Consider the following 25,884-nt stretch of genomic DNA (forward strand, 5'->3'; position numbering starts at 1 on the left):
AACACATTTGCAGGAAGCACCAGATTATAATTTGCTCTGCCTTAGTGACATTTTAAGCAACTGAAAAATTGTTTTTACAGTGAGTATTAAACTGTACAATGTTATCAGCTTTTATGATATGAATCTATTTTGAAGAAAATTTACTCAGTCCCTATCTCCTTAGCTGTACTTCAGACACTATTTTTAAAAAACATATTCACACAACGAGGAAATACGTACCTTTCTCCATGTTTTGCCTTAATGCTTTAACTTATTTTGATGTACCCTTGCCATTTCTAAAGAGCTTTTTCTTCCTAATATTTGCTTAGCTGGGGAGGAGGGACAAAGTACCTGCTTTATCACCCTGGAGGGGTAAGTGACCTGAAGCTCAAGGCTCATGAACACATTCTGGGTGGTTAAACAGGGAAAGCTTTTATTGTGAGTGGGCACAGTGAGGAGACTAACAAAGTATAGGAAAATACATGACTGAATAGGAAAACACTTTCAGCTTGATAATGGTCAAAGAGCTGCCCAACTAGATCTCATCCTTACCACGTAAAACTTGCTTATTTTATTATCTTAGTCAAATCAAGATGTGGGGGTGGAAGGGAAAGCAAACAACTGAACTCCCAAACCCTGCTCACTGCCTGCTGCATTTCTGACCAAGGAGACTCTGCCTGTGCTCAGATTGTGTCAGGCACATCTGACCCCAACCCCTCAGTCCCATGCATGCTCACAGGGGAGCTGGGCCAATGCAGAGTCACATATGATGGAAAGCCTGCTTTCGAGAACTGGTGATGCTGACAGAATAGATTTCATTAAAAACAAGAAATTCTGTGAGCCAACTATGGAAGCCTCAGTCGCTATGGATTTATGTTTCTGTAGTGCCTATGAGTGTCAGATGAGGTTTTTTTCTGATAGCCGAGTACTTGTTAGGGCTTTCTTCAAAGCAGATTTTTATGCGTGTATGATGTGAGCTCATACTGCAGCCTCTCTTACTGCTGGGCCACACACAGAGCTCTTCCGTCTATCTAGTGCATACTTAAATAAAACTTGCTACAGCGTTGCTACCCGCAAGACCTCTCCTCATTCAGCTATTGCTGCCGTTGCATAGTGGTTACCGATACATCTGGAGTCACAGTCCTCCTTTCATTTCCTCTCTTTCCCTAGTTCATCTGGCTTCTGTGTCTTGTTGGAAATATAAGGGGACGCTCAGGAGCAGGTGTTTCCTGTTTTTAATCCTTACTGTCTAGCATGTTACTATAGCAAGAGGTGTAATCTTCTGCTGGCACCCCATGGGTGAGTGGCTATCGGGACAGTTAGTTTTCACCCCACTTGGAGGCAAGAGTACGACTTAAAAGAAGGGATAAAGCTAGTGCGTCCCAGAAATGGGCTAGTATCCAAGAAGAGTTCAAGGAATCTGCAGGAAAAGCAGGTAATTCAAAGCAATGGGATTCTGTTGTTGTTTTTAACTTTACTGAAAGGATTACACATGGAACAGTGAATAAATTGAAAATAATGCTATATAAATATTAATAAAAGAGAAAAAATAGTTAATGGGATTCACGTTAATTTAGCAGGAAGGAGAATCTGTGAGCCTGAAGATCCGAAGAAATACTTCAGAGATGACTGTGTTGGTGGGGGTAGATCTTACAAGAGCGGCCACTATTAACTCCCTAAGCAGCAGCCGGGGTCCTGCCGGACCCGAATCTTTCAGCACGCGCGTCCCGATAGCGGAGAGGGAGGCACGTCTGAAGCCGCCGACCTAGAAGCCGGGCTGCATCGCGGCGGGCACGCCGAGAGGCTGTCACCCGCCTCCGGCCGGAGCAGCTCAGCCTGCGGGCGCTTCTGCTCGAGGCGCGTCCACCCGCCCGCAGCTTCTCGGGTGCGACCTGTATATCCGTGTAGGTATAAGTATACGTATATGAAGTATATGTATATGTAGAAGTAGTATATGTATATGTATATGTAGGGGGGTCCCGAAGCGCCCCCCTCCGCTTGGGGCGGCCGCGGAGGAGAAGCCGGGGGAGAGACCGGCGCCCGCGGCCGCAGCGCAGACGGGCCGTGCTGAAGGGGAGCTCCCCGCCAGCTGCCCGCTCAGAGGGGGAGGAGGGAGCGGGGGGGGCGGAGCGGCTCCCACCCCGTCCCCCGCCGCCGTCGGAGGAAAGCAGCCGTGGGTGGGAGCGGGCGGTGGGCGCGGGTGGGCGGGGAGCGGCCGCCACCCCCGCCCGCCCGCCCCTCTCCCCGCGGGCCGGGGGCGATGGGCGCCGCGCCCGCCCGCCGGCCGCCCGGGGAGCGCCGCGGGCGAGCCCGGCGGCTCCGGTGGAAGTTGAAGGCTGGTCCCCCCGGCGGGCCGCTCCGCCGGCTGCGAGGGGGCGGGCGGCGCCGGGTGCCCGAGGAGGAGCCCGAGCAGCCCGGGCGGCGGGGAGAGCCGGCGGGCGGGCGGCGCGGCTTCATGGGCAGCTGACGCCAGCATGGTCCTCGCCCTCAACGGCAGCCACCTCTACGGTAACCTCCGGCCCGCGGTCCTGGAGGACCCGCGGGCGCTGAGCGGCGGCAGGATGATTGCCGGCTCCTGGCCCCCGCGCAGCCTGGCGAAGCTGGGCCCGTCGCCCCCCCCCGTCGGCGCTGCCCACGGCGAGCCCCCTCCCCGCCAACGACTCCCAGTGCGGGGAGCAGATCCTCAGCTACGGCAACGTGGAGAAAGTTGTCATCGGGGCCGTCCTCTCCCTCATCACCCTGCTGACCGTCGCCGGCAACTGCCTGGTGGTCATCTCCGTCTGCTTCGTGAAGAAGCTGCGGCAGCCCTCCAACTATCTCATCGTCTCGCTGGCCCTGGCCGACCTCTCGGTGGCCCTGGGCCGTCATGCCCTTCGTCAGCGTGACCGACCTCATCGGCGGCGAGTGGATCTTCGGGCGCCTCTTCTGCAACGTCTTCATCGCCATGGACGTCATGTGCTGCACGGCCTCCATCATGACTCTCTGCGTGATAAGTATCGACAGGTGAGACCCCCGGCGCCCCGCGGCCCGCCCTGCCCGCCCGCCGCTCCCCGCACTCCGGGGGGGGGCGGACGACCGGCACCGCGCCGCTGCCGCCGGCGCTGGGGACCTGCCGCGAGCGGTGCCTCCAGGGCTCCCTTTTGCCTCCTCCGGGTCCCTTGGAAATGAGCTGTAGACGCGCTAAAAGCACGGAGGGAGGCGAGCGCAAGCCTTGCAGCCTCTCCTGTTCGAAGGAGCCCGCCGGAGCAGTGCGGGCTGCCTGCCGCTGCCCCAGCCCAGGTGCCCGGTTGTGCCCCCGGGTAGCTTCCCGGCTACCAGAACAAAACTGGAGCTACACTGTATGCGTTCGCTGTGGCTCTGGACAAAGAGTGGGGCGTCTGCAGCCGCTTTAAAATCTGCAACGTATGTCTTTAAACTGCTTTATACAAGAGCTAGATTTGAGCTGATTCTTCCGGAGCTGGTGCCGGTGTAACCTCACTGAGTTCAGCCGAGTTTTACCAGATCAGAGAAAGCACAGGCATTATAGCTTATTAGGGTTTTATCATTATTCTAGGACAATCCCAGAACAGCTCCATTTCAACTAACAGAACCACTTTTGACAAATAGTGTGTTGTTTGAAGGAAAAATTGCTTTCAAATATTTGCTTTTTTAAAAAAATTTCTTCTGCCCTCTTAAAAACGAAGCTATGCTCATTGACATTGAGTTCCTTCCAAAAGATACAGGCACTGGAGCAATAAGGAGGTGTATACAGACTGCAGAAGAGGATCTTAGGCATTCATTTCTCATGTTAAGGCCGCACCTGAGATCCCACATTTGCCCACCTCTAAGCTCTCCTCTGCAGAGGAAGGCTAACAGATTCCTGTATTCTGTGCAGGTCCCATTCTAAAGTAAGTTGCAGCCTGTAACTTCCCTCTTCCACAGCCTAAATCCATGCCAAGAATTTTAGCATCTAGAGGGTGATTGTTTCCATTACAACTCAACGCAATTAGCAGAAATTGAAGAACTTCCTAACTACACTGTAGAAGTAGTTTATCAAGTCTGATATCCAACAGTAGCCTTGACCATCTACTTCAGAAAGTTTTTGGAAAGAACTCTGCCTTAAGTTTCTGCAAAGAAACAGTCTTTCAAAAGTTTCCCACAATAACTGGAGGTTGTTTCATGCCAAGGAGCATCACAGTTTATATTAATTATTTCAGAACTTTAACTTCTGTATAAGCAGCCCCTGCTCCGGTGCTTTTTATTTACTGACTTCTATAATGGCTAGCAATTATCTGAATGGCGCAAAGCATCTTGTAGCAATGAAATCCACATACAGACTGTAACTGAGTATCAAAGGGTGGGATTATTTTTTTGTTGTTGTTTCTGTTGCCTTGAAATTTGCTGTCTTTTAATTTAATTCCAGTATTGTAAGAAAATATGAATAGGCTTATCTACCTTCCCAGTGTTATTCACTGGTTTTCTATCCTACCTATTTTTAAGACAGGTGATTTCTTTTTTTCACTCTCTCCACATAAAGTATTTCCATTTGTTGATTGTTCTTGATGTCCATCTCTGAACTCTCCACCTCCATTTCTAATAACCTTTTGAAGACAGGTTAACACAATTAAGCTTTCTTACCCAAGTAAGGATGTGTGACTGATTCACACTGTAGCACTGGAGTAATTTAATTTTACTTTTTTCATTTCTTAACATTTAAGGTGACTGCTGTATGCTGAACAGGGGCTTTGACTGAACTGGTCACAGTGATGATTACGTCTCTTTCTCTTGCGGTCTTCTTTCCATTCTCCCTCCACTCCCCTGTCCCCCCAAAATACCAACAAGAGATATGGCTATGTATTTAGAACAGAATATAACCTATTATGAATGAATGATTTTCATTAACAAGTTCTGGTTTAAACCAGAATTATTCTCCTCTTGTCTTTGCATTACTACTTCTCTCCCTGAATGTTTATTGAACAGGATCTCTTCATAATTCATTATATTGTTGTCTACTCCCTACTCGAAATCAAGATTCTGTGAATCATGATGCTATAACCTCTGTCACTGAAATCCATTATATAGTTAAGATAGGTGATATCATAAACAAAAGGAGACAAGCCAGCAATTCATTAGCAAAATGTCTCTACCACTTGGCAATAAAGAATTAAAAAATCTCCATGATTTGTAATCCTATTTAAAAATAAATAATCTTATACTGTTGTAACACTGCTCAGTCAGGCCAAAGATTAGTTTGAGATGTTAACTAATCTTTGAATAGCATATATGTACAAAATATGCAAACCGGGGAGAAATGATGAAAATTAAATGTGAATGATGAAATGTTGCCAGTGTAGCGTTGATTGTGATGGTGCTCTTTTACCAGCAGTTGTTCTTACACTTCTGTAGTTAGGAAAGCCTTGAATGATCAGTGAGGGAGATTTATCTCTGAAAATGAGAGCCTCTGGATAAAGTATTGTATGTGGTGCAGGAGCTGCAAATCACAATGTATATAGTGCATTAGAGGGTCAGACCATTTTCACGAGGACCATTTTTCCATGGGTTTGATGGAAACACTTGCATGTCTTACATTATCCAGAAGGAGAATATCTCTGATGATAAAGCCCTTATTAACTCAGTGCAAAGAATACAAATACAAGATGAACCAGGAAATCCAGAAGCAGGGAAGGAGTGAATGAAATTCACCATCCTTCATCTTGGCCACTATCCTCGGTGCCATTTAGGTAACTTAAACCCTGTAGCACAATTAAGTGTCCTGAGGTCACACAGGAGACATTTGTTTAGGGAGAACGGGTTAAGATAGAGCAAAAAGGAACATTTTTGAATAACAATTATGAATTGCACTGCCACCTGGCTCTTTAGGACAGTTTAGGAAGCCTTTGTTGTGATCCAGTAAAGTCTCTTCTGAAGAGAAAGATGAGGCTGTCGCAGGCAGTGCAGAGACAACAAATAAGTTGGATATTTTAAATTTTTCTTTGTTAAACCTCTAGGTTCTTCCTGAAGCAGATATGAGAATCAGTTGAAGGTAAATAGCTGAAAGAATGTTATTATTCAATTAATCTTAAAAAAAAAAAAAAAAAAAAAAAAGTTTGTTACAAACTGTTAGGCAAGGTTTGTAAGGAGAGCTAATATCTTTGGTAAACAAACAAATATAGCTGATAAAAAAAGAGGCTTTGAGGCCCTTCCAAACAGGATAAAATGAGTAAATTGAAGAGGCTTTTTGATGTGTTTCCCTTGCACAAATATGTGCTACTCAGCTCATGCCACTGAGCGCCCTGAAATGCCAGCAGCTGGCAGGCCTATTGCACACAGAGATATTTTGCTGTACAGCCCTTAGTAGCGGATGCGTTTTCCAGCTGAATTTATCAGTTGGAAAGCTCCAAAAGATGCAGATTAGCATGGAGTCCACAAATGGGCTGGTTTCATGCTATTGAAAAAAAGCCCATCTTTTTTTTCCTAGTCAGACACATCAAGCACTACTCATGCTTTTTCAGTTGCTTCTGCTCTAAGTTGTGTAAATGTTAAGACTGCAAAGTAGATGCTAGTATGCTTTTATGGGGATCTCTGACTTCGTACAGGATGCACAAAAAAGAAGCTAGCCTGAAAAGGTCATTGTATTATCCATGAAGAACGAAATTCTTGGAGATCATGAGATAATGTCCATAACGATACCAAGATTTAGACTATTATGCTTTTCTTCAGATCATATCTTTCCTTTTATTTCACAACATGAAAACCTCCACAGATCTTTATCAGGGTGACCTGAGATAAGCATGTTATTTTTGAGGTATCCCTATCTTATTTAAGCCTCCACTTTGGAAGAAGACTGCTTACAGGCAGGTCTGTCAGAACTAAAACAGATGTGATGGAGAGACAAGAGTATTTCTCCCTTTTCAAATTTCATAAGGATTAAACAGGCTAGACAGCTTGATACCTGGACAATCAATACTACCTTCACTATACTCACCATTCATAATATGAGAGGTAGCTCTGGTGAAAGGTAGGAGTTATAGAGACTTTGGCAGGATAATTGTGCCTCGGTGAATAGTAGCCTTCTTTAAGCATTTCTTATTAGTGTGTTTGTTTTTTTTTTCTCTTAAGGCTCCACTTTTCCGGTTCTGAATTAAATAAATTATACCACATTTAGATTCCTTTACATTTAAGAGTAAGTGAACATTGGGAGTGAACTATGAGGGACGGATGGAAACCACATCTTAGTGGGTGAATGAACATATAAAGGGAATTAATTGAATTTAAACTGGTGGTGTTTGCATGCTGATTCATCATGTTCTTCTGACCCAAGATAGCTACAGAAATCCTGTTTTGGAGAGTATCCACTGCATAACTGCATAAGTAGCAATTTTTAATTCAATTTAAAAATAGCTCTTTGGCTTAGAAAGTGACGAAGTAACATAACTACTCAGATACAGTTGACGAATTATAACACTTTCCCGACACCCACACAAGTAATGAAACACTTTTTGGGGAACTTTTCCAGTCTGTATCTTAGCCAACAATTTGTGACTATTCCAGACTTCCATTAAATTGATGAGGATTTAGAATTTGTATGCAAATGATACCAAAGCGGGCCTTTTTCTTGATCCTGAGATTTTATACACAAGGATCAGTTCTCTCTCTCTCCCTGTTTAGTATCTTTTGCCACACTCCAGGTAAGTATGAGTACCTATGCTTCACCTTAGAACAAGTCAGTCCCTAAAAGCTCACCCATTTCCAGCGTCCTTGGTGCATGCCTGGGAACTGAACAGGCCTCAGAGTGCCTCACAGGAAGAACTTGGGACTAAATTTAAATAAAGACTTAAGCACTTTCAGTAGAATCCAGGTGTCTAAATTCTGCCTACATCCAAAACTGATAATGTGACCTGAAAACGCTGTCAGCGATTTCCTAAGCCTAATGGCACCTAAGAGCCCTGTGTATCTTCCCATTCAGTATGAAACTCTTCTTCTGCTTTCAGGCCATGGGTGGAAGAGGCTGCGGTCTGTTCTGCCAGCCCTGCTCAGTTCCTTCAGAATATACATGTAGAATATACGTATAGAGATAGATATGAAAAGATCCAGTATGTAATATATTTTGGATCTAGAATAAATATAGGCACCCACCAGCAGTGCCCCCCATGAGATTTTGTTCAGTATATATATTTAAACAGAAGTAACTGAGGAATTGGGAAAAACCTAAAAGGAACTATAGAAAAAGCGTGTGATGGAGTTACTGCAATTAAGGTCTATATTGCAGAAAAAAGTTTTGGAATCAGTATGGCAGCTAATTCCTAACCACCACCACCAGCACAAGAACCATTCTTTCCATTATTCAGCCTGATAAACAAGTCTTTCTGAGTCTGTAAATAACTTGTCTAGCTTATGAAAGACACAGACAGCATTGATACACTAAAGTGGAAAAAAACCCAGATTTGTTCTTACTCCTTTCCATGTAGTTTTTCTACTTTAGTCCACTTAAAGAATGTTCCTCAAGTTGTTGTAGTTTCTTTTTGCAGAGAATTGCTTGCTGAACACTTCTGCAATCTCTGTTTTATCATTTACATTGAAAAGAGGTACAACATAAATTTTTGCTCCCAAATCCTCGGATCAAGAAGTTGAATTGGAAGTTGGATGCATTAAGTAGTATAAGGCAGTGCAATGCATATCTCTTACTGAGAGCCAGCTCCAAAAGAGTAAATGAAGCTGGGGTGTTTTGCTGTACTAACATGATCATACTTCTTTAGGTACCTTTCTGTGGCATCCTCAGGTATCTTCTCCCATGTCATATAGGCAGCCTGCAAGAGATGCAGTTACCTACACTGTAACCTGGTCTTGGCCATAGGAATTGTTCTGTTATGTCTTTGCAGAGACATTATGCTTCATGACTAGACTGCCAGATGCACAATAAGTATGATGGGAGGTAGCAAATAAAAGATATTTTATCAAACAGATGGACTGTTTTGTGAAGACATAACTCGGGAGTAAGGGGGGTTCTTTTACCACCAAAATGAGTGGAAGTTTTGTCCTTCTGCAGTGGGAACAGGCGTAAGATCTGAAGTTTGGTAGGTGTGTCTTGTGGCTGCACAGTAGAAGCTGACAAAGTTTGGGAAGCTAGAAGATGTTATGGAAAAAAAAATCTGTAGATTGATTATTCTATTGCTGTTATATACTGGATGCATTTAAGTAGTGTTACTGAAAGGGAGTCATGAAGTGTGGAGATGCAAGATAATCTAGAGGTGACAGTGAAAAGGTGACTGCAATTGGTAACATTCCAAGGTATGCATGAATGCGTAGTTCAGTCAGTACCAGGAGATTTGCAATTGCACGGCATTTACATGAAAGCCTTTTTTTGAAATTGGATGTTGCCTTTTCCCCCCGCATTTGAAACTATCTTCTGTTTGCTCCTACCAGGATTTAACACTGGATGAGTTTTCAGAAGTGATTTTGGGGTCTCTAATTCTTGGGGGTTCATCCAGACATTTCAAAGGAGCCTGATAGTCAGAGGTAAGGGAACACTAATTCACATTTCTGCCAAGCAGGGCATTCTGGAGACATTTAAAAAGTGATTTTTTTCCTGTCAGGGTCACAAAAATAGTTTCCATAAGTGAGGTTGGATTTGCTTCAAGATTCACAGGAAAAATACAGTTCTAGAAACACTCCTTTTAGTTTTTGAAGGGAGCTTTCAGAAATATCTCCTAATGTAAATCACAAAAAAGCAAATAAATATCATACTGGCATGGTGTAGTGTAACCTGTGTACATTGGTGTCAAACTATATTTTCCTGGAGTGTTTTTCTTGAACTGAACTAGTATCATAGAATGAAACATCAAAGCATTTGTAGTCATTATACTGTGTTTGAAGCAAGGTTATTATATCACTTGTAGCATGTTCTCACAACCTTCTAGGGGAACAGAAATTGATCAAGGGATGTTCTTTGACTTTTCTAGAATAATTTTCTCTGAAACTTATTGATAAAAATCCCTGTAAATTATGTAGGGAGAATATCTGATTTCTTTAAAAGAAATCCAATATTATTTTTCATATTCTTGTTGAGTTTGAAACATTTTATCAGAAACATTTGTGGCAACTTTTGAAACATAATATCCCATTTCATCTGCAGTTGATATTGTACATATGGTGCTATCTTTCATCTACAAACACCTCTTTTTTTTCCCTCTCAGTATATCACACAAAGATCTGGTCCTTCCTCTGTGGACTAGGAAATCTGAAGAGCAAGCTGGCCATTGTAGGTCTTACATGAACATAAAAGAGCCTGAGAAACAGTTTAGTCTGCCAAGGCGCAGTTGTCCTACAGGAAAGACTGGGGAGGAAAATTACAAGTTCTGATATCTGAATGTACAAAGCACGAGCATCATAAAGCAATGCTCATTGCACTTTTGTCCTAATGGTCACTACTATTTGTAAGGTGAGGATAATTTCTTTCAGTTGGAAAGCTTACACGTTTTAGTTTTCCATGTTGTACTGGATAGCCAACTATTTCTAAATGATTGACTCATAGTATATCTATTTCTATGTATACTGAAGATAGAAAAAAAAAAGACAAAATTTTCTGAGCAAACTCTTACAACAAAGGTTAAGTTTTCCTTTCCAAAAGACTCCAGTAATTAAATATGTCATAGGGAAAATTTGTTTCTATTCTGTTTGAACTAACACAACAATATTAAAGAGTGCAGCAGCTTTGCTTTTCTTCTTGTACCTTGCTATTTACTCAGGAGGCTTTGTATAGAACATCTAGATTATCTGATGATATGGGTGGTTTTGTACATGCTAGCATGTATACAAAACAGGTAGTGATTCACCTCTAACAATAAACAAGTTTTTTGGGTAATGTACAGACAAGAATGAAATTTCTAATAGTGCCAGCTATTCTAATAATATGCAGAACTGAGATGTACAGGGAAATCAAGTCAGTACTGAGTATATTCTTTCTGTCTTTATCCTGGCCCCTGCTATCAAATTGTAAGCTAGCACAAGAGACCTCTGAGGGGGGTTAACATCATCGTGGACAGCTATTTCACTGCAAAATGGTCATGATTGTTAAAAAACAACCCAAAAGACAAAAACAAGGAGGGATGTTACAAAAATAACTTTTTTTAAAGTAAAGAGAAACCAGGGTGAAGTCTATTCTTAGAGGTACATTGTGTCTTGATGAGAAAGCTGGCAGCAAAGTTTTTTCCTGAGATATATCAAGGAAATGGGTGGTTTTTTGGTACTGTCAAAAACTTGAAACCAAGTGTTTTAGCTTGTGGAAGTGTAAGTTAAAAATATAACCACAAGGAAAGTTGGTTATCCATTTTCGTTTACAGTTTTTTATGTTCCTTTAAGGAGATTGGGGGAAGTGGAGGTAGAGCCACATGAAAGGTAACACTTTTCTGACATTGGGAGCTATTTGTCCAGCAGGGTGTAGCAGGTTGAGGAGCAAGCAGCAGCTTGCCTTGTGTTAAGTGGTGGAAAAACTTCTCAGGGACCAAGGGAGACTGGGCAGAGTTTGTCGTATGTCAGACATTCACTGACTTGGGTAAAATCAGAACTGGAAGCAAAGGATTGCCTGCAAGGGCACTGTTCTTGTGGGAGAATTGTGTACCAATCTTTTTACTCCTAACTCACCATGTGATGAGTTTTCTGTATTTAAACAGACCAATTTTCTAGTTTTCATTTAAATAAACTTTGACTTTTTTGAGTTGAGAACTCCTCAGTCTTTTGGGGAGAGCTTGTTATTGAAGATCTAGGCAGACACATCATGAGGTCTCCTCCCAATAACCTGGCATACAGCTGTGCCATCTTCACTCCCACTGAAGAATACTGATCAGTAACCTTGCTGGCATTGGAATCATCATTTCTCATCAGCTATACAAGTACCTGCAATCAGAAATATGGCATATTGCCGCTGCAAGTTAAATTGAGCCACAGATACAGAGCTTTTTTAAAGTACATTATTTATAAAACTGTTTGCTTTTCATGAGAGATGTGTTAGAGACTAGGGACAATGTATTTCTACATATGGTTTGCAGATCTCCAGAGAGGGACACAAAAGGCAAAAAAACCAAGTCTGTTGTCAGTAGTGTCTGTTACTAGTTAGAGGACTGTTCCCATACTAGAAAATGTAGGGATTTTTAAATCAAAGTAGAGAATAGTGGCCTCGAAGGTTTATTCTGGTAACATGTATTTATAAATTGGCAATAGGCATAAAAATGAGGAGGTGAAAATGGAAGGCATAAGCACAGATAACGGAAGTATATGCTATTATCTAAACTTATTGTAGAATTTGCAACATAACTATCATCATGAATACAAACCATGAAAACACGTTGTGATTGTCATGAAGTATTTCAGATGCACAGCACCATTTGCCAGAATAATTTTCTGTAAGCAGTTTTCCATGTGGGGTGTTAAATTTTGTTTATTTGCTGTAGAAGTTGACATTTAACAAATAGTTGAAATACTAAATCCCTGAACAAAATCAGAGTATGTTCTCTGGCCACAAATTACTTGGAAATATTTATACCCATGACCCAAAACAGCTGCTGACAAGATGCAAAGCTTTCCTTTAATAGTCTAAGAAGATGTTTTGATGCTAAAAAAAGCACAGCTTTGGCTCTAAAGACTTAATTTTTGAATTGTTATGTACTGCAGTTTCCCTTTTACTTTAAGAGTCTGCATTCAGAGACCCACTTCTTAGCACAAGCAGTTTTAGCAACAATACCAATTGTAGTCTCTCAAGAGTGTATTGTCCCATATTAAAAAGCTATTTTTGCTAAATAAGTTTGGTCATTAGCAGAACACAATCTTCATTTTTTCAAAAATAACTGAAATTAAAATAGCACAGTGGACTGTTTGCCTGCGAATTAAACAACACAAGAAGGAGCTTAACATTTCCAAAGCCTGAAGCTTCTACACTGCTGCCCAAGTGTTGAACTGAAGGGAGCATCTTATCAAATATCCCAAACACCTGCAGTTTGCAGTGAGCTCCCTGAGATGTCCACAGGCTAGCTGTGCTAATTCATCTCACACTGGTGCCAAAGTTCTGCTCCTTAAATTCAAATGCATGTTTGAAATTGTCAGCCTGGCAATGAGGACTGATATTATTGGAAGCTGTAGGCATAGCAATAAACCTTAGGTATTTTAGTCTTTATCCACATAAAGTTGATGTCACCACATCTCAGAAGAACCTTAGAGTTGCCATCTTGCTGCTCAGAAAAGCAAAGGAAAGACATACTTGCTGAGAGATGAGAAGAAGGGCTTCCTTCCGCTGATCCCACTGATTTTACTGCTTTCGTGTTTGGTGTAGCACCTGTAAAATGAACAGAGAAGAGAGGTCTGGGATCCTTGATAATATCCAAATCCCATTATCTTTAAAGACTTTGGAAGAGGAGATGGTTTATCATCAGATCTATCTATTTCTGTTTTAGCATAAAGGTGTAACTCTAAATTCTGAGGAACACAAAAAGGCATTGTAAAAGAATTGTGACACCACCCACCCCTCCCTGCCCCGAGCTGGACAAATGGTCATCTGTGGATAACCAGTAGTTGAATCTGGCCTCAAATTTTGTCATTCTGTACAGAAAGCCCAGGGGAAGAGGGCCAGAAACTCGTTTCTTGACAGGAGAAAAGCAAAAGGTTTATTCTGTAGATTGGATGTACTATGTTTTCATGCCTGTGAAGTTGGTGGTAGCAGTTTGTGTCGTGTTGAAATTTGTTCTATATTTTAAAAATATTTAGTGTTGCAGATTTTGCATGATTTTAAGGAGGAGGAAAATTATGAAAGATGCTGCTGAAGGAAAAGAAACTTGTTGTGGGCAGGCCCTTATTCAACAAGACAGAGGACACATTATCCTGGCTAATCTCCTTTTTTTCAGGTTCCCTGTCTAGCAATCAATAAGCTTACTTGGAGCTGCCTTTGCAAAAGTAGACCTGGTGACATCTGAAATGGGGAGTATGGACTTCTGGATTTGGATTAAATTTTACTGAAGCAGCAAGCTGGAAAAATCCAGCTACATGGAACCACAGCCTGGCAGGTCTGAGCAAGATCCAGGAGGTTCAAAGTTCATTAGAGCAGAGGACTGGCTAGCTGGAAAGAAGTAGTGTCCGTTTGGCCATTACGTTCTTCATTCCCAAACCTGCTGGTAAAAAATGAATAAATATTGACAAATGAACTATTAAATACTGTGGTAGTGAAGGGCTGAACATACAGTTTTATCCACTGCAATTTGGGGTTTGCTGCAGTCATTTTTCATCACTAGATGTTTCGCCCCTTCAATCTTCTCCTTGAGTTAAAGGGCACCTGGGACTGTGTATTTAAGGATTGAGTGACTGCAAAGGGAAGAAATATTTGTGAAGTAATATTAAATTCCTACAAATTTTCTATTTCTAGTTTATAGAGGAGAGCTTGATCTGACCAATTTATTTATTGAAATTAAATTCCAAAATATCACTGAATGACACATTTTTCTGAGGAAAATGACAGCAGGCAGGAGGATTACATGTGAAGGGAGAACTTGGGATCTGGTATATAAGTATGCTGTAAATACATATGTTAGTTAAAATGAGTGCTAAGGAACTAAATGACATATGGTTAAGTGATGTGGTAGCTACAGTAGACCTCACATTGATTGACATGAAAGATGATGAGACACGATAACCTCATTCTGTACCACATACTGAGCAGACAATATACTGCTAAAATATCAAGAAATGGTAAATAAATATCTGTTTGTATAAGTTACAGGGAAGGAATCACATTATTATCTTCTGATAAGTCCCCGTTCCAGAAGTTTCTGTTGGAAAGGACTGTGAATAGCAGTTTTCTAAGAGGTTGTCATGGTTTAACCCCAGCCAGCAACTAAGCACCACACAGCCGCTCACTCACTCCCCCCCCCCCCCCCCCCCCGCACAGTGGGATGGGGGAGAAAATCGGGAAAAAGAAGCAAAACCCACGGGTTGAGATAAGAACAGTTTAATAGAACAGAAAAGAAGAAACTAATAATGATAATGATAACACTAATAAAATGACAACAGCAATAATGAAAGGATTGGAATGTACAAATGATGCGCAGTGCAATTGCTCACCACCTGCCGGTCGACACCCCGCTAGTCCCCGACCGACGATCCCCCGCCCCCACTCCCCAGTTCCTATACTAGATGTGACGTCCCATGGTATGGAATACCCCGCTGGCCAGTTTGGGTCAGCTGCCCTGGCTCTGTCCTGTGCCAACTTCTTGTGCCCCTCCAGCCTTCTCGCTGGCTGGGCATGAGAAGCTGAAAAATCCGTGACATTAGTCTAAACACTACTTAGCAACAACTGAAAACATCAGTGTGTTATCAACATTCTTCACATACTGAACTCAAAACATAGCACTGTACCAGCTACTAGGAAGACGGTTAACTCTATCCCAGCTGAAACTAGGACAGAGGTTCGTGAACTGCAGATACAGAATTTGATCTAACCTCCTGCCTGCCTTCCTTGATACCTTCCCCTCATGCTGTGCTCTCTCCAACCCACTGCCTCCCCTTCCAAAACAGGTTATGATTTCTTCCTATGATAGGACTTATTCATATTAGGAAGCGAGACATGCTTTTACTACTGTGGAGGACAAGCAACTCCAGAGTCTGCATCTTTAAAAACTACTGGTATTGTAGGGGATCAGAATGGGATGTTCTGTTATAAAAATATTTTATAAAATCGAGATGATTTTGCTAGATTTTTTTTTTTTTAAAGTAACGCAATTAGAGTTACTTTCCGGTGATGTGCTCTTCTGACATTTCAGAAGAAACTGGTTTTGTACGTGAAAAGCAGGGTTCAGTGCACCATTGTGGTTCTAACCAGTCAATTCAAGATAAAAAAACTTTGGATTTTTCCTCCATAAAATTCAGAATGAAGGCCAGTTTTAAAGCTTTTCTGAAACACGGCGTGGCTTTTTTTATTGTTCACACAGCACTGCTAGATACCTGTCAGTATGTGACTTCGAGCAGAGGTAGCTTATTCTTCTAGTGCTTTGACTAGAGTTGTACTTAGTCACTCGTACTCTGGAAATTTATCACAAACTCCCTACCTCATGCTTTGGGTAGTTTGGTTGTTCGGTTGTTGTTTTTTTTAACTGACTCAGCCTTACAAAAATTCTTTGCTTTGTTTGCTGCTATTCTCAAGTAAAGCATCACTGATCTAAGTTAGTCAGCCAGAATATATTGGTGTTTGAGGAGATAGTGTCCTCTTTCACCTTGGACTTTTTTATGAAACAGAATTACTTAGATGCTTTGGCTGCGTCAGTACCTCAGCTACAGTCCCAAAGTTGCCATTTCTCACTTTTATTCCTTTAGTGGGTTTTCTTTTTGCTTTCAGAACTATTTGCATTAAGCATTCCTTTGTGAGAGGATTATGTTAGTGAAAAGTGTATTTTACGCTGAACTACAATGACAATATTTAAAAAATGTTTTTCATGAAAGGAGTGAAATTAAAACCCACGGTGCCCACTTTCTGGGAACAGTAGGTACCTCTAGCTGATGTTTCGACAGGTAATATTATAGTAAAACCCAGACTCTATACAGACTCTATACAAGATGCTTTGCACATCCCAAAGTTTTAGAAATAAGACTTCTAATTAAACCTACTTTAGACTTAGATTTTCCTGTGTCTCTAACACAGTTTATTGATATACTGTGGTTTTTTTTCCTGCTGAGCTTGGGCAAAAAAAGTAAAACTTGAGGTGAACATTTACAATTTTTATGTACTTGATCCAGCAGAACATAGCAAAATCTTTGTGCGATTTTTGAGAAATTCAGATCTGCCTTCAGGCCAATACAGTTATGGACAAAGCCAAAAACATCCAAGTAGATTAATTCTGTGTTGAGGTTCACCCATAGTGACCATAGAGATGTTCATTAGGGCTTTTGCAATATTACTATCATGGAGAAGCAAAGAGGAGAATTTGGACCAGGTCCTTCCAGTATTTTTCCTGTCTCTTCAGAGAGAGGAAGAGAAAGAAGGGGGAGGAGGGAAGAAGTATTCTAGAGGGGGTTGTTCCTTATGTGCTTTGTCAGGAGATATTATGTTTAAATTGTTTGTATTCAAGGAAGGAAGAGAGGGGACATAAATATCAGCACATTTAAATAGCTATTCCCTGAAGATACTTTGTTTTAATATAGTGGTATTATCAGTTCAATGGGCTGTGATTTTTCATTTCATTCATCACTTCTACTGTGGAAGTTTCTGAAATGCTTCATTTAATTGTACTAAAGACATCAGTCATGATTTTCTAGTTAAAGTTGTAGGAGGCTTTCATTTTGAAACACCATTATAACTTTCAAAATAATTCCTTTTAAGCTGATGTTTAGTGTCAATCCAAGCGTGACTCATGTAGTGAAGCTGGAGAAAATCACCTTAGCCATTTCTACTTTATGGGAGTCTGACGAGGATTTTCTTTTTTAAAAAGACAGTTTTTCATAGCTCTGAAATCAAGCCCCCTCACATTTTAGTTGAAGGTATCTGTTAGCTTACCTCAAGTAACACAAAAAACCCTGGTTATGCAACTGAAGCACCAACCTTGGCTTGTGATGATCCAATGATCAGGGTCTATAGGCTTATTTTGTTGTTCTGGGCAGGCCACTTAAGCTGCTTCTAAAGAGACAGCCTGGCATGCTCAGGGCAAACCCTGATGTTCAGGTTCCCTGATCACCCAGAGCAGAGCTCTCTGCAGCTCCCTGTGTTTAGGCTTTCTCCTGCAAAAAGCAAGGGGCACAGGAGGCCTGGGTCTTATGCCAGTATGGTGCCGGGGAACAGCCAGAGCGCTCGGCTGGGCACAGGGACTTGGGAGTGCTGCGTTTTTGTATTGTTGAACTGGACATCCCCGTACTGTTTTGGCAACCTCCTCCTCCTGCGAACCATCTAAAGGCCTGGTGTCCCGTCCCCAATCTGAGCGTCCAGCACTTGTCCTGAGAAACTCTCCAGGCTGCCTCAGCTGCACCCACATAGGCACCCTCCCACGTGCAGGCACGTCTGCAGGCACTTCAGGACCCTTTCTGAGGGTCCCTCCTAGACTTTGCTCTGGTTTCAACTTGTTTGTAGCACACACATCCTGGGATCCACCTCGCCGCCAGATGCAAAGGAGTCATCTGGGGGGTGTGTGTGTATGTGCCCGCACACACATGGAAGAAGAGGATGGCAGGCTGATATATTGGCCAAAATATAGACACAGATCCTGTGGGCTATCAGCCTGCCTCATTGCTCACCTAAGGGATATTTGTGCTGCTGTCTGGCAGAGTACAGAACTGAGAGAAAACACATTGCAATTTTTATTACAGCCTACTTTTGTGCTTGCACAGAACAGGACGGTTCCAAGACTGAGGCATGTCTGGTGGTTGTCTCCTGGCACATCTCCTCTGGCCTGGCTGAAACCAGCAGGCTGGCCTGGAATCATGAGAGCTCATCTTTGCCACAGGGCATGACCAGTCAGGATATAGGAGGTTGGACGATCTGAGGTCTGTTAATAAGTTGCAAGTTTGAGAACTAAAACCCTTTCTGAAGGCAGTAAGGGGGGAAAAAAGAATAGGTAAGAAGTACTGCAGACTCTGACAAAACCCTGAAATCTTCATTGGCTTTGGCAGTACCCCTGGGCATGAGGGAGGTAAGACGGGGGGAACCCAGAAGAGGAAAATGAGGACTTTCCAGTTCCTAATCTGCAAAACGTATTATTTTCCATTGCTCTGTTTTCTTTTGCTCAGGAACTGCCTCTGTTTAACAGAGTAGGGATTTCATTTCAGCTGGTGCTTCAAGAAACCACATCTTTTCTTAAAGTTACTCTCCCCACAGGAAAGGCAAAGCAGCAAATAAACCTTTTACTATCAGCAAATATCAACTGTATGGAGTGCTTCTGCCTATCAGCTGGGCAACTTGGGTTATCCTTATGACATCCAGCTCTCATGCTTTTCTCTACTGGTTAGCCCATAGGATCAAATTAAGTTCAGGGACTTGAACCTGATCTTCAGTTGCATAGGTGGCTCAGGCCAACAAGCAAAGGAATCATCTAAGGCTTTAGATCCTCTAAACATGTAGGCATTCAGCAAAAGATTATGGTTAATGCCTGTCTTCTGACAGACTGTAATTGCCAGAAGGACAGTGAGGTTTATTGTACAGGAGATAGAAATGCTTGGGAGTAAGCATCAGAACATGAGATTAACTCCTCAGGAACTAAGGCCATCATAAAGATGACTTCTAGTGTTAAAGCATTCCTTCCCAATTTCTTTGTTATAAAGAAGAAAGAATAGAGCTATGTAATTTCTCCTCCAGTGCCTTACCAGCACACAGTGGTCCACTCCTTCATCCAATCCATTCACTGTTTCAGATTATCTAGACAGATAAAAGGAGGAAAAACAAAGTAACTCCCAGTACATCTCTTTTTCTCTTGAGTCCCATGTAACACCATTAAGAAATATTTCAAGTCAAGCCTCATTCCTCCTCAGTAGCTTTTGGACTATATGCATCCATGCTCAGGGTCTCCTCTGCTGCTCCTCAAGCTCACTGCCAGCGCCACCTCCCTACAGTCATGGCAAAGCATTTACTTGTCACCCTCAGATTAATTTTTCCTTTTCAGATTCAACCAGTTCTCTTCTACCATACATGAGATAAAACCTCTTTCCTAGCTTTCTTCCAACCTGAACTTTTTTACTGCACACCCAAACTCAAAAAACCATTGCAACACAACCAGACAGAAATAAATGAGAATGTGACTTCTCTTTAATTCTTTTCTAGAACAAAGCTTTTCCTGTCTTAGTCTTCTCAGATAGTATCAGAAGGCTAAAATACATTCTTTACTTCCTCAAAAAGGGGCCAGGCATCTTGTAATAACGTAATAAAATGAGATACTGCATCGTACACATAAAGATGAAAAAAAAGTCAGTGACAGACATTAGTCTACATGTAATTAGATACTCAGACAGGTACAACAGGTGATATGATGCAAATGCACTGCATTTGTTTCTATGAGTCTAAAATATTTTGGAATAATAAAAAGGCACTCAATGTGGAATAAACTGAAATGTGAATTTTAAACAAGATACTGTTTTCTGATATAAATCACCTTACTGAATATAGCAACAAACAGCCATTTTTGAAGATGTTTTGCTTTCCCTTTTTCTCCTTAATTGATAAAATGGCTTAACAACTAGTGTAAATTGTACCATAGAGCATGAAGCTGTAACAGTGTACAAGGGCCTGGCTTTCTGTACTTGTGAAGCAGTTGTGTATATACTATGATGAATACCATGAAGAATTTTTCAGTGACGTGAGACATTGCTTAAAAAGCCTGAGAATCCCTTCTCTAGGGAGTATTCCTGAAATGTTAGTAATATGTATTGTGAATTGTACTTTATCCTATATTTTGATTAATATAATTTTTTACTTTTGGAAAGAAAGAAAAATTTAGGAAGAGCCTTTTGACTCTCTTCTCACTTCTTCCACAAAAAAATTAGATCCATGTTAAATAAAGGGAACTTGCAAATCTATGGAGGGGTGAAAGGGCAGAAGTGGGTAGTGTGTCCCCTGACACAGTTACACCTTTTCTTTTAGAAAAGCATGAAATTATTTTTTATTTTCCCTCAGCCTTGCACATTGTTGAACAGTGTAAAGAAAAATGGATTCTTCCTATGTGTGACTTGCCCAGATTTAGAGAGCTTTTGAAGTGTTACAGAATATCTATCAAGAAGTGGGGTGAGAAGCACTTTCGAGCTCTGTATATAATTGATCCTATTGCACTCTGTAAGCAAACTACACTTATATACAGGAAACCAGAGATGACAAAACCCACAAAGATGGAGTTCAGACATTTTGAAAAAATTTAAAAATAGGAAGTCTTCCATTACAGTGTGCAACTTAATTCTAAATATTTTTTTGCCAAAACCTTTTCAGTTTTCAAATGCATTTAGATTCTAGGAGGCTGGTGAAGGATGGAATGGGCTGAAATCCATTTCCCTTCTTATGTGTCCTACCTTTACGTCACTGGTGAAGATAGAAGAAAGGAAAATATACAGGTACTGTTTTCTTCAAAGGCAGTTAATGAGAGTGTTTAGTCTATAATATAAAATATTTATTTGTATAATTACAAAATGTTGGCTAGGAAATACATATTATCTAACATTCAGGCAGTGTCGCAAGATAAACATCAGCAACTGCATGTTTCTTCTAAAAAACTTATTATTTGCAGTGGAATACTAAAGGCTACCAAACTGTTTTGTCAGGAAGCTAAGAACAAGGCGGTGTCCAGTGACAAATAATTTGACAGTCATGCAGGGGTAAAATGAAAGACAAAGGGTGAGGACAGGTAAAAGAAATTTGCCAAGGTCTGAAAGGAAAGAGGACTATGGTTTCAGAAATTATGACTAACGTAATAGAAGTTGAATGGAAAGACATTGCACACCTCTTTCTGGCAAAACAGTTGTTATGTATTTCTTAGAATGAGAGCAGAATACATCCCCCCATCTATGGGATGGATGTCTTAGATCAGTAGGCAAAAAACAAGAGAGAAAAATACAGAGCTAAGAGAGAAATAGAAATAAGGCAGGGCAAGAAAGTGAAGTAAAAATAGAATAAGCTAAATACAAGAATGAAAAATGAGCTAAAATAAATAAGAAAAATATGAAGCTCTAGAGTTATGCAATATGAGAGGCAGAATATCCATGCAACTACAGAGAAACTGAAAGAAATGTAAGAGAGGAGAGCATAATCTTCTACTATGCAAATTACATTCCTTTAGAATGAACAGATATTTAATTTTGATTGACTTAATCCTCCCCCACTGCCAGAAAAGCCTACACTTCTTGAGTTCCATCAAAAATAAACCCCTACAATGATTTCTGAGAAAAAGAAAAATCAAATCAGAACATTTACTATGTACAACAGAGGTATAGTAGTGTGTTCAATATGTAGCCACTGTAACAGTGGGAATGAATGTCTTCCTCTTGTAAAAAGAATTTAAGGAATTACATTTAATTGAGAGCAAGAAGGGGGATAATGGAAAGTGTTAACCTTGCTGAAAGCAGAACAAATATTTCATTCTTATTCTTCCAAGTATCAAAATTAAAGTATCACTGTTTCAATAATAAGAATAACGTTGAAATTGTATGAAACATGAAGCATAAGCATCTAAAACAATAGATACCAAAACACACTTTTAAGATCTTTCACATTACTGCATTCACCATCAACTGAAAAGGATGAAGCTTTAACCACTTCTAGCAAATGTAATTAAGATGTGGAAGCTGGCCACTGTGTTAAGACTTTTTATAAACTATATACTAATTCACTACATAGAAAAGATGCAAAGCTTAACTAGATAGAGCACAGAACTAGTTGAAAAAAGTCTTCTTTTCTCCACTGAGTAATAGTTTGATTTTGTTAGTTCTGCTGTCTCACTCTAACATTGCACAATATTTAATGTTTAGGTTTTAAAGTGATCTAATTCATATTCTGAAAGCTGTCATATATGCAATGAAATCAGTAACTTTGTTCACTTCTGGGAAGGAGAAAAGTATTTTACTGTCTCTGAAATATCCTCCTTTTCCCAGACAATAAACTGGCAGTTATCATGATGTGATTATGAGGCCAGTCTGTATTGCAGAAATGCAGGTATCAATACTGTCATACAATAATTAACAAGGTAACTTTTCACACTATAACACCGTAGTTGTGCGCTATAATGCTCATGTCTCAGCACTTAATTTTTTTATGTTTCTATCCCTTTCCTTCCATCTCAGTTACTGAAATATGCGATGGGAATAGTATTTCCCTGATCAGTTTGTATACCTTACTCTATTTAAAAGCAGGTCTGTGGGACAGAGCATCTCTTGCTTAGTGTAAACACAGTATCTTTGAAAAGAAGAGAACAATTTCTGTTAAGCGGTTTGACATAGCCATAACAGAAATAATACATTTGATCACTGTTTCAACATGCTACATTTAATTTGCTGTTTAACGCATCAAAGTATAAGAAAAAAAAAATCTAGATTGATCACTATACTAGGGAGAATATTTCTGAGCGCTGGATAGCTTTTAGGAATGGCAACATGCTCCTATTCTTGTGAAGCATCTCTTAATGTTGCACTGAATTAAACAGAAAAATTATGAAAGGTCATGAGAGAATCACAGCCACTGAAGGAAGATCAGTAGATTAGCATCATTCTTCAGAATAAGTTATTATTGCAGGTGAATCATTAGACAGGATTCTATAGCCGTGGGTTGGCAAAGAAACTAATACAAGGAGATATGTATCAAAGCTGGAAAGCTGCTGTAGAAAAAGAGCACAAAAGCAAAGAAGTAAGCATTTTTGTGTCTTTGAAATAAAACAGTTTTATGATGCTCTTAAAATACAATAATAGGAAGAACTGAAAGAACCTCAGATTAAGCACAACTCCTAGCCAAATTGTAAGTGGTAACAGAGCAATATGTTGAGACTCCTGGTAGAAATAGCTATACTTCACATCTATATCATTTCCAGTGCAATGTTTCTAGTTCTATTCCCTAGTAATCCAATCTTCTTCGTAAAAACAAAGTCAGACAGTGAAAGATGCTAATCTGATTTTGGAATAATAGTCTGTTAGATCAGGTCAGTGAATTCTGAGAAAGAAATGTGGACTAATTAGAATGGAATTCTATCTGCCTAAATTTGTTATTGGGTTGAGCAGGAGGCTTCAAAACAGTTTTAATGCTTTTAGCTGTTAGGCTTTCTATTACTCTGTGACTTTGCTCACAGTGAGAAGCAAGTCCTTTTACTTTTTTTCTTTATCTTTTAACCATATAACAGAGGTAATAAAGAAAGATTTTAGACACAGGATCCCAAATTGGACCTTGCTATTACTATTTTCTTTCTGTTGTTGAAGTTGATGTAGCTGTTAAATCTCAGTTTGCTTTCTGGATATTTCAAAAGGTGTGAGGACTAGGCCCATCTCAAAGTTTCCAATGTAGCTATGAACAATTCGCTATTTTTACAGCTTAAGAATTACAGCTATGTTCAGCTTCCTCAGGAAAAAAAACACAAAGAAAAGGAAATGAACTTTTCTGCTACTGAAAAAAAGTCAGGTTCACACCACAAAAAAAAAGTCGTGCCTGGTTAACCTGAAATACTACCATGCCTGGTATCGCTGATTTTTTTTTTTCTTAGGAGAAAAATTGTTATCTTCTTCTACATTTATAGAATTACTAATCAATTCAGCTACAAATGGAGAGTTATTCATGTGAAGTTGATGAGAAATATCTTCCTGAAAAGTTCTTCTAGTAGATGCTAAGTAGATGGCTATATGAACTCGCTTCACGGTAGTGCAGATAAAGAAAACTACTCTTCACAACTTCCCAGATTAGAGTATGAAATAAATATATTTACAAGAAAAAAAAACATATCAAACCTTTCATATTTTTAAATATAGTAACATCTAGTGGGACACAGTGACAGTCCAGTTTCCAGTTTGATAATCACTGTGCAAGCAGTAACATATGACAGCCATCACAACAAGAAAATAGCTAAGGCAAACATGAATGGGAAGAGGGAATACAAAGCATCGCAGAGAGATAAAATGATGTGCCAGAAACAGACACCAGGGTCTGTGGATGCCTGTTTTTCCTCTGCCATATACCATTCTACTTTCCATGTGCGTTACATCTCAACGCTTGCTGTAACATTTAATATATCGAGCACACTGTAATAAGAAATGCCTGTGTGATCTACAGTTCAAGTGACAAAGGAGACTTTTTTTAGCCCTATAGAATAAAAACTATTCTCTGTGGTCGTTGTAATGCATCAGTATCAAAAAAGCCAGAATGAAAAAAAACCCACAAACTGAATGATCCCAGGAGCAGTCCTATATAGTTATAATGGTTTTACATTAAATTGTCTATAACAGTTGCCTGTCATTAAATGGTAACAATTTAGAGGTGCTGGGGAAGAATACTGGATCACAGGGAGCCAGATTTTTATTAAGCAAAAGGAATGAAAGGACTTATTAATTTACCTTTTCCATTGTTGGTGGTCATTGGGTGAAAGTGGCAAACGGCAATTGCGTATGATAGCTGACGACAGCACCCCAAGAAGGAGCGAGCTCTTTACCCCCCACCCACGTTTGAACAGAGCTCCAGAAATCGGTCAGCAAAGGATAATTTTTCCTCCCTGGAGCTGAGCACCCTGCGCGCGCCTCACACCTGAATGGGACTGCGGCATAGGATTCAATTTTTGGTCCTCCCACATGGAAGAGGAGACACTGAAGAAATCGTAAGAAACCAACCCGTAATGGGGACATGTTTGCATGTTTACACACATCCATTTTAAAAGAAATTTACTTCGTCCCTCGCCATTTGCCTCGTTTTTGGTCTCTGTTGTCTGCTCTTATTTTGAGTTCTTCAAGCAAGGACCTGTTTTCCAGATTTCAGTGATATAGTATAAAAAAAGTTCCCATCATCTTTTTTTCTGTTGTTGTTGTATAGATACTAGTGCCAGGTTTTCCCTTCTCATTCTTGTCCACTCACCCAGCAGCCTTTCCTCTTGGAATGGCAGCAGGACCATGACTGGAGTTTGCGTCGTGCTTCTCATAACGTTGCCTGACAGTCGTTTGCTCCTGCACTTTGATGTTCCACATACAGCATCAGGCAACACTGAATAAGAAATGCCATGACCTGTTTATAAGAAATAAGGGCTGTGCATCTGCAATACTGTGCTTTTGGGGAGTAACCTAAATATAGTCCTCACTGTGCTGGGTGTAATATGGATAGATGACCTGTCTGGCAGAAGCATGTAGTCAAGAAACTCAGAGGAGGAAGAATAGGAAATAGTGTTGCCCTTCTTTTATAAGTGAGAACTGAGGCACAGTTTCTTCCCCACCAAGGTCAAAATGAACATCTGTGGCACGGAAAGGAAACAAATC

At 40.7% G+C, this 25,884-nt stretch overlaps 1 protein-coding gene across 1 annotated transcript in view; it reads left to right on the forward strand.

The window, feature by feature from the left end:
• Nucleotides 1-2,256: 2,256 nt before the first annotated feature.
• HTR7 (5-hydroxytryptamine receptor 7) overlaps nt 2,257-25,884 on the forward strand; it is a 37,356-nt gene continuing 13,728 nt past the window's right edge. The window contains 3 exon segments of the mRNA XM_030031224.2: nt 2,257-2,591; nt 2,593-2,838; nt 2,840-2,982. Coding sequence (XP_029887084.1) covers nt 2,454-2,591; nt 2,593-2,838; nt 2,840-2,982 — 527 coding nt within the window. The 5' untranslated portion in view covers nt 2,257-2,453.

This window comes from Aquila chrysaetos, chromosome 11 (genome assembly GCF_900496995.4).
Source record: "Aquila chrysaetos chrysaetos chromosome 11, bAquChr1.4, whole genome shotgun sequence".
Taxonomy (NCBI): domain Eukaryota; kingdom Metazoa; phylum Chordata; class Aves; order Accipitriformes; family Accipitridae; genus Aquila; species Aquila chrysaetos.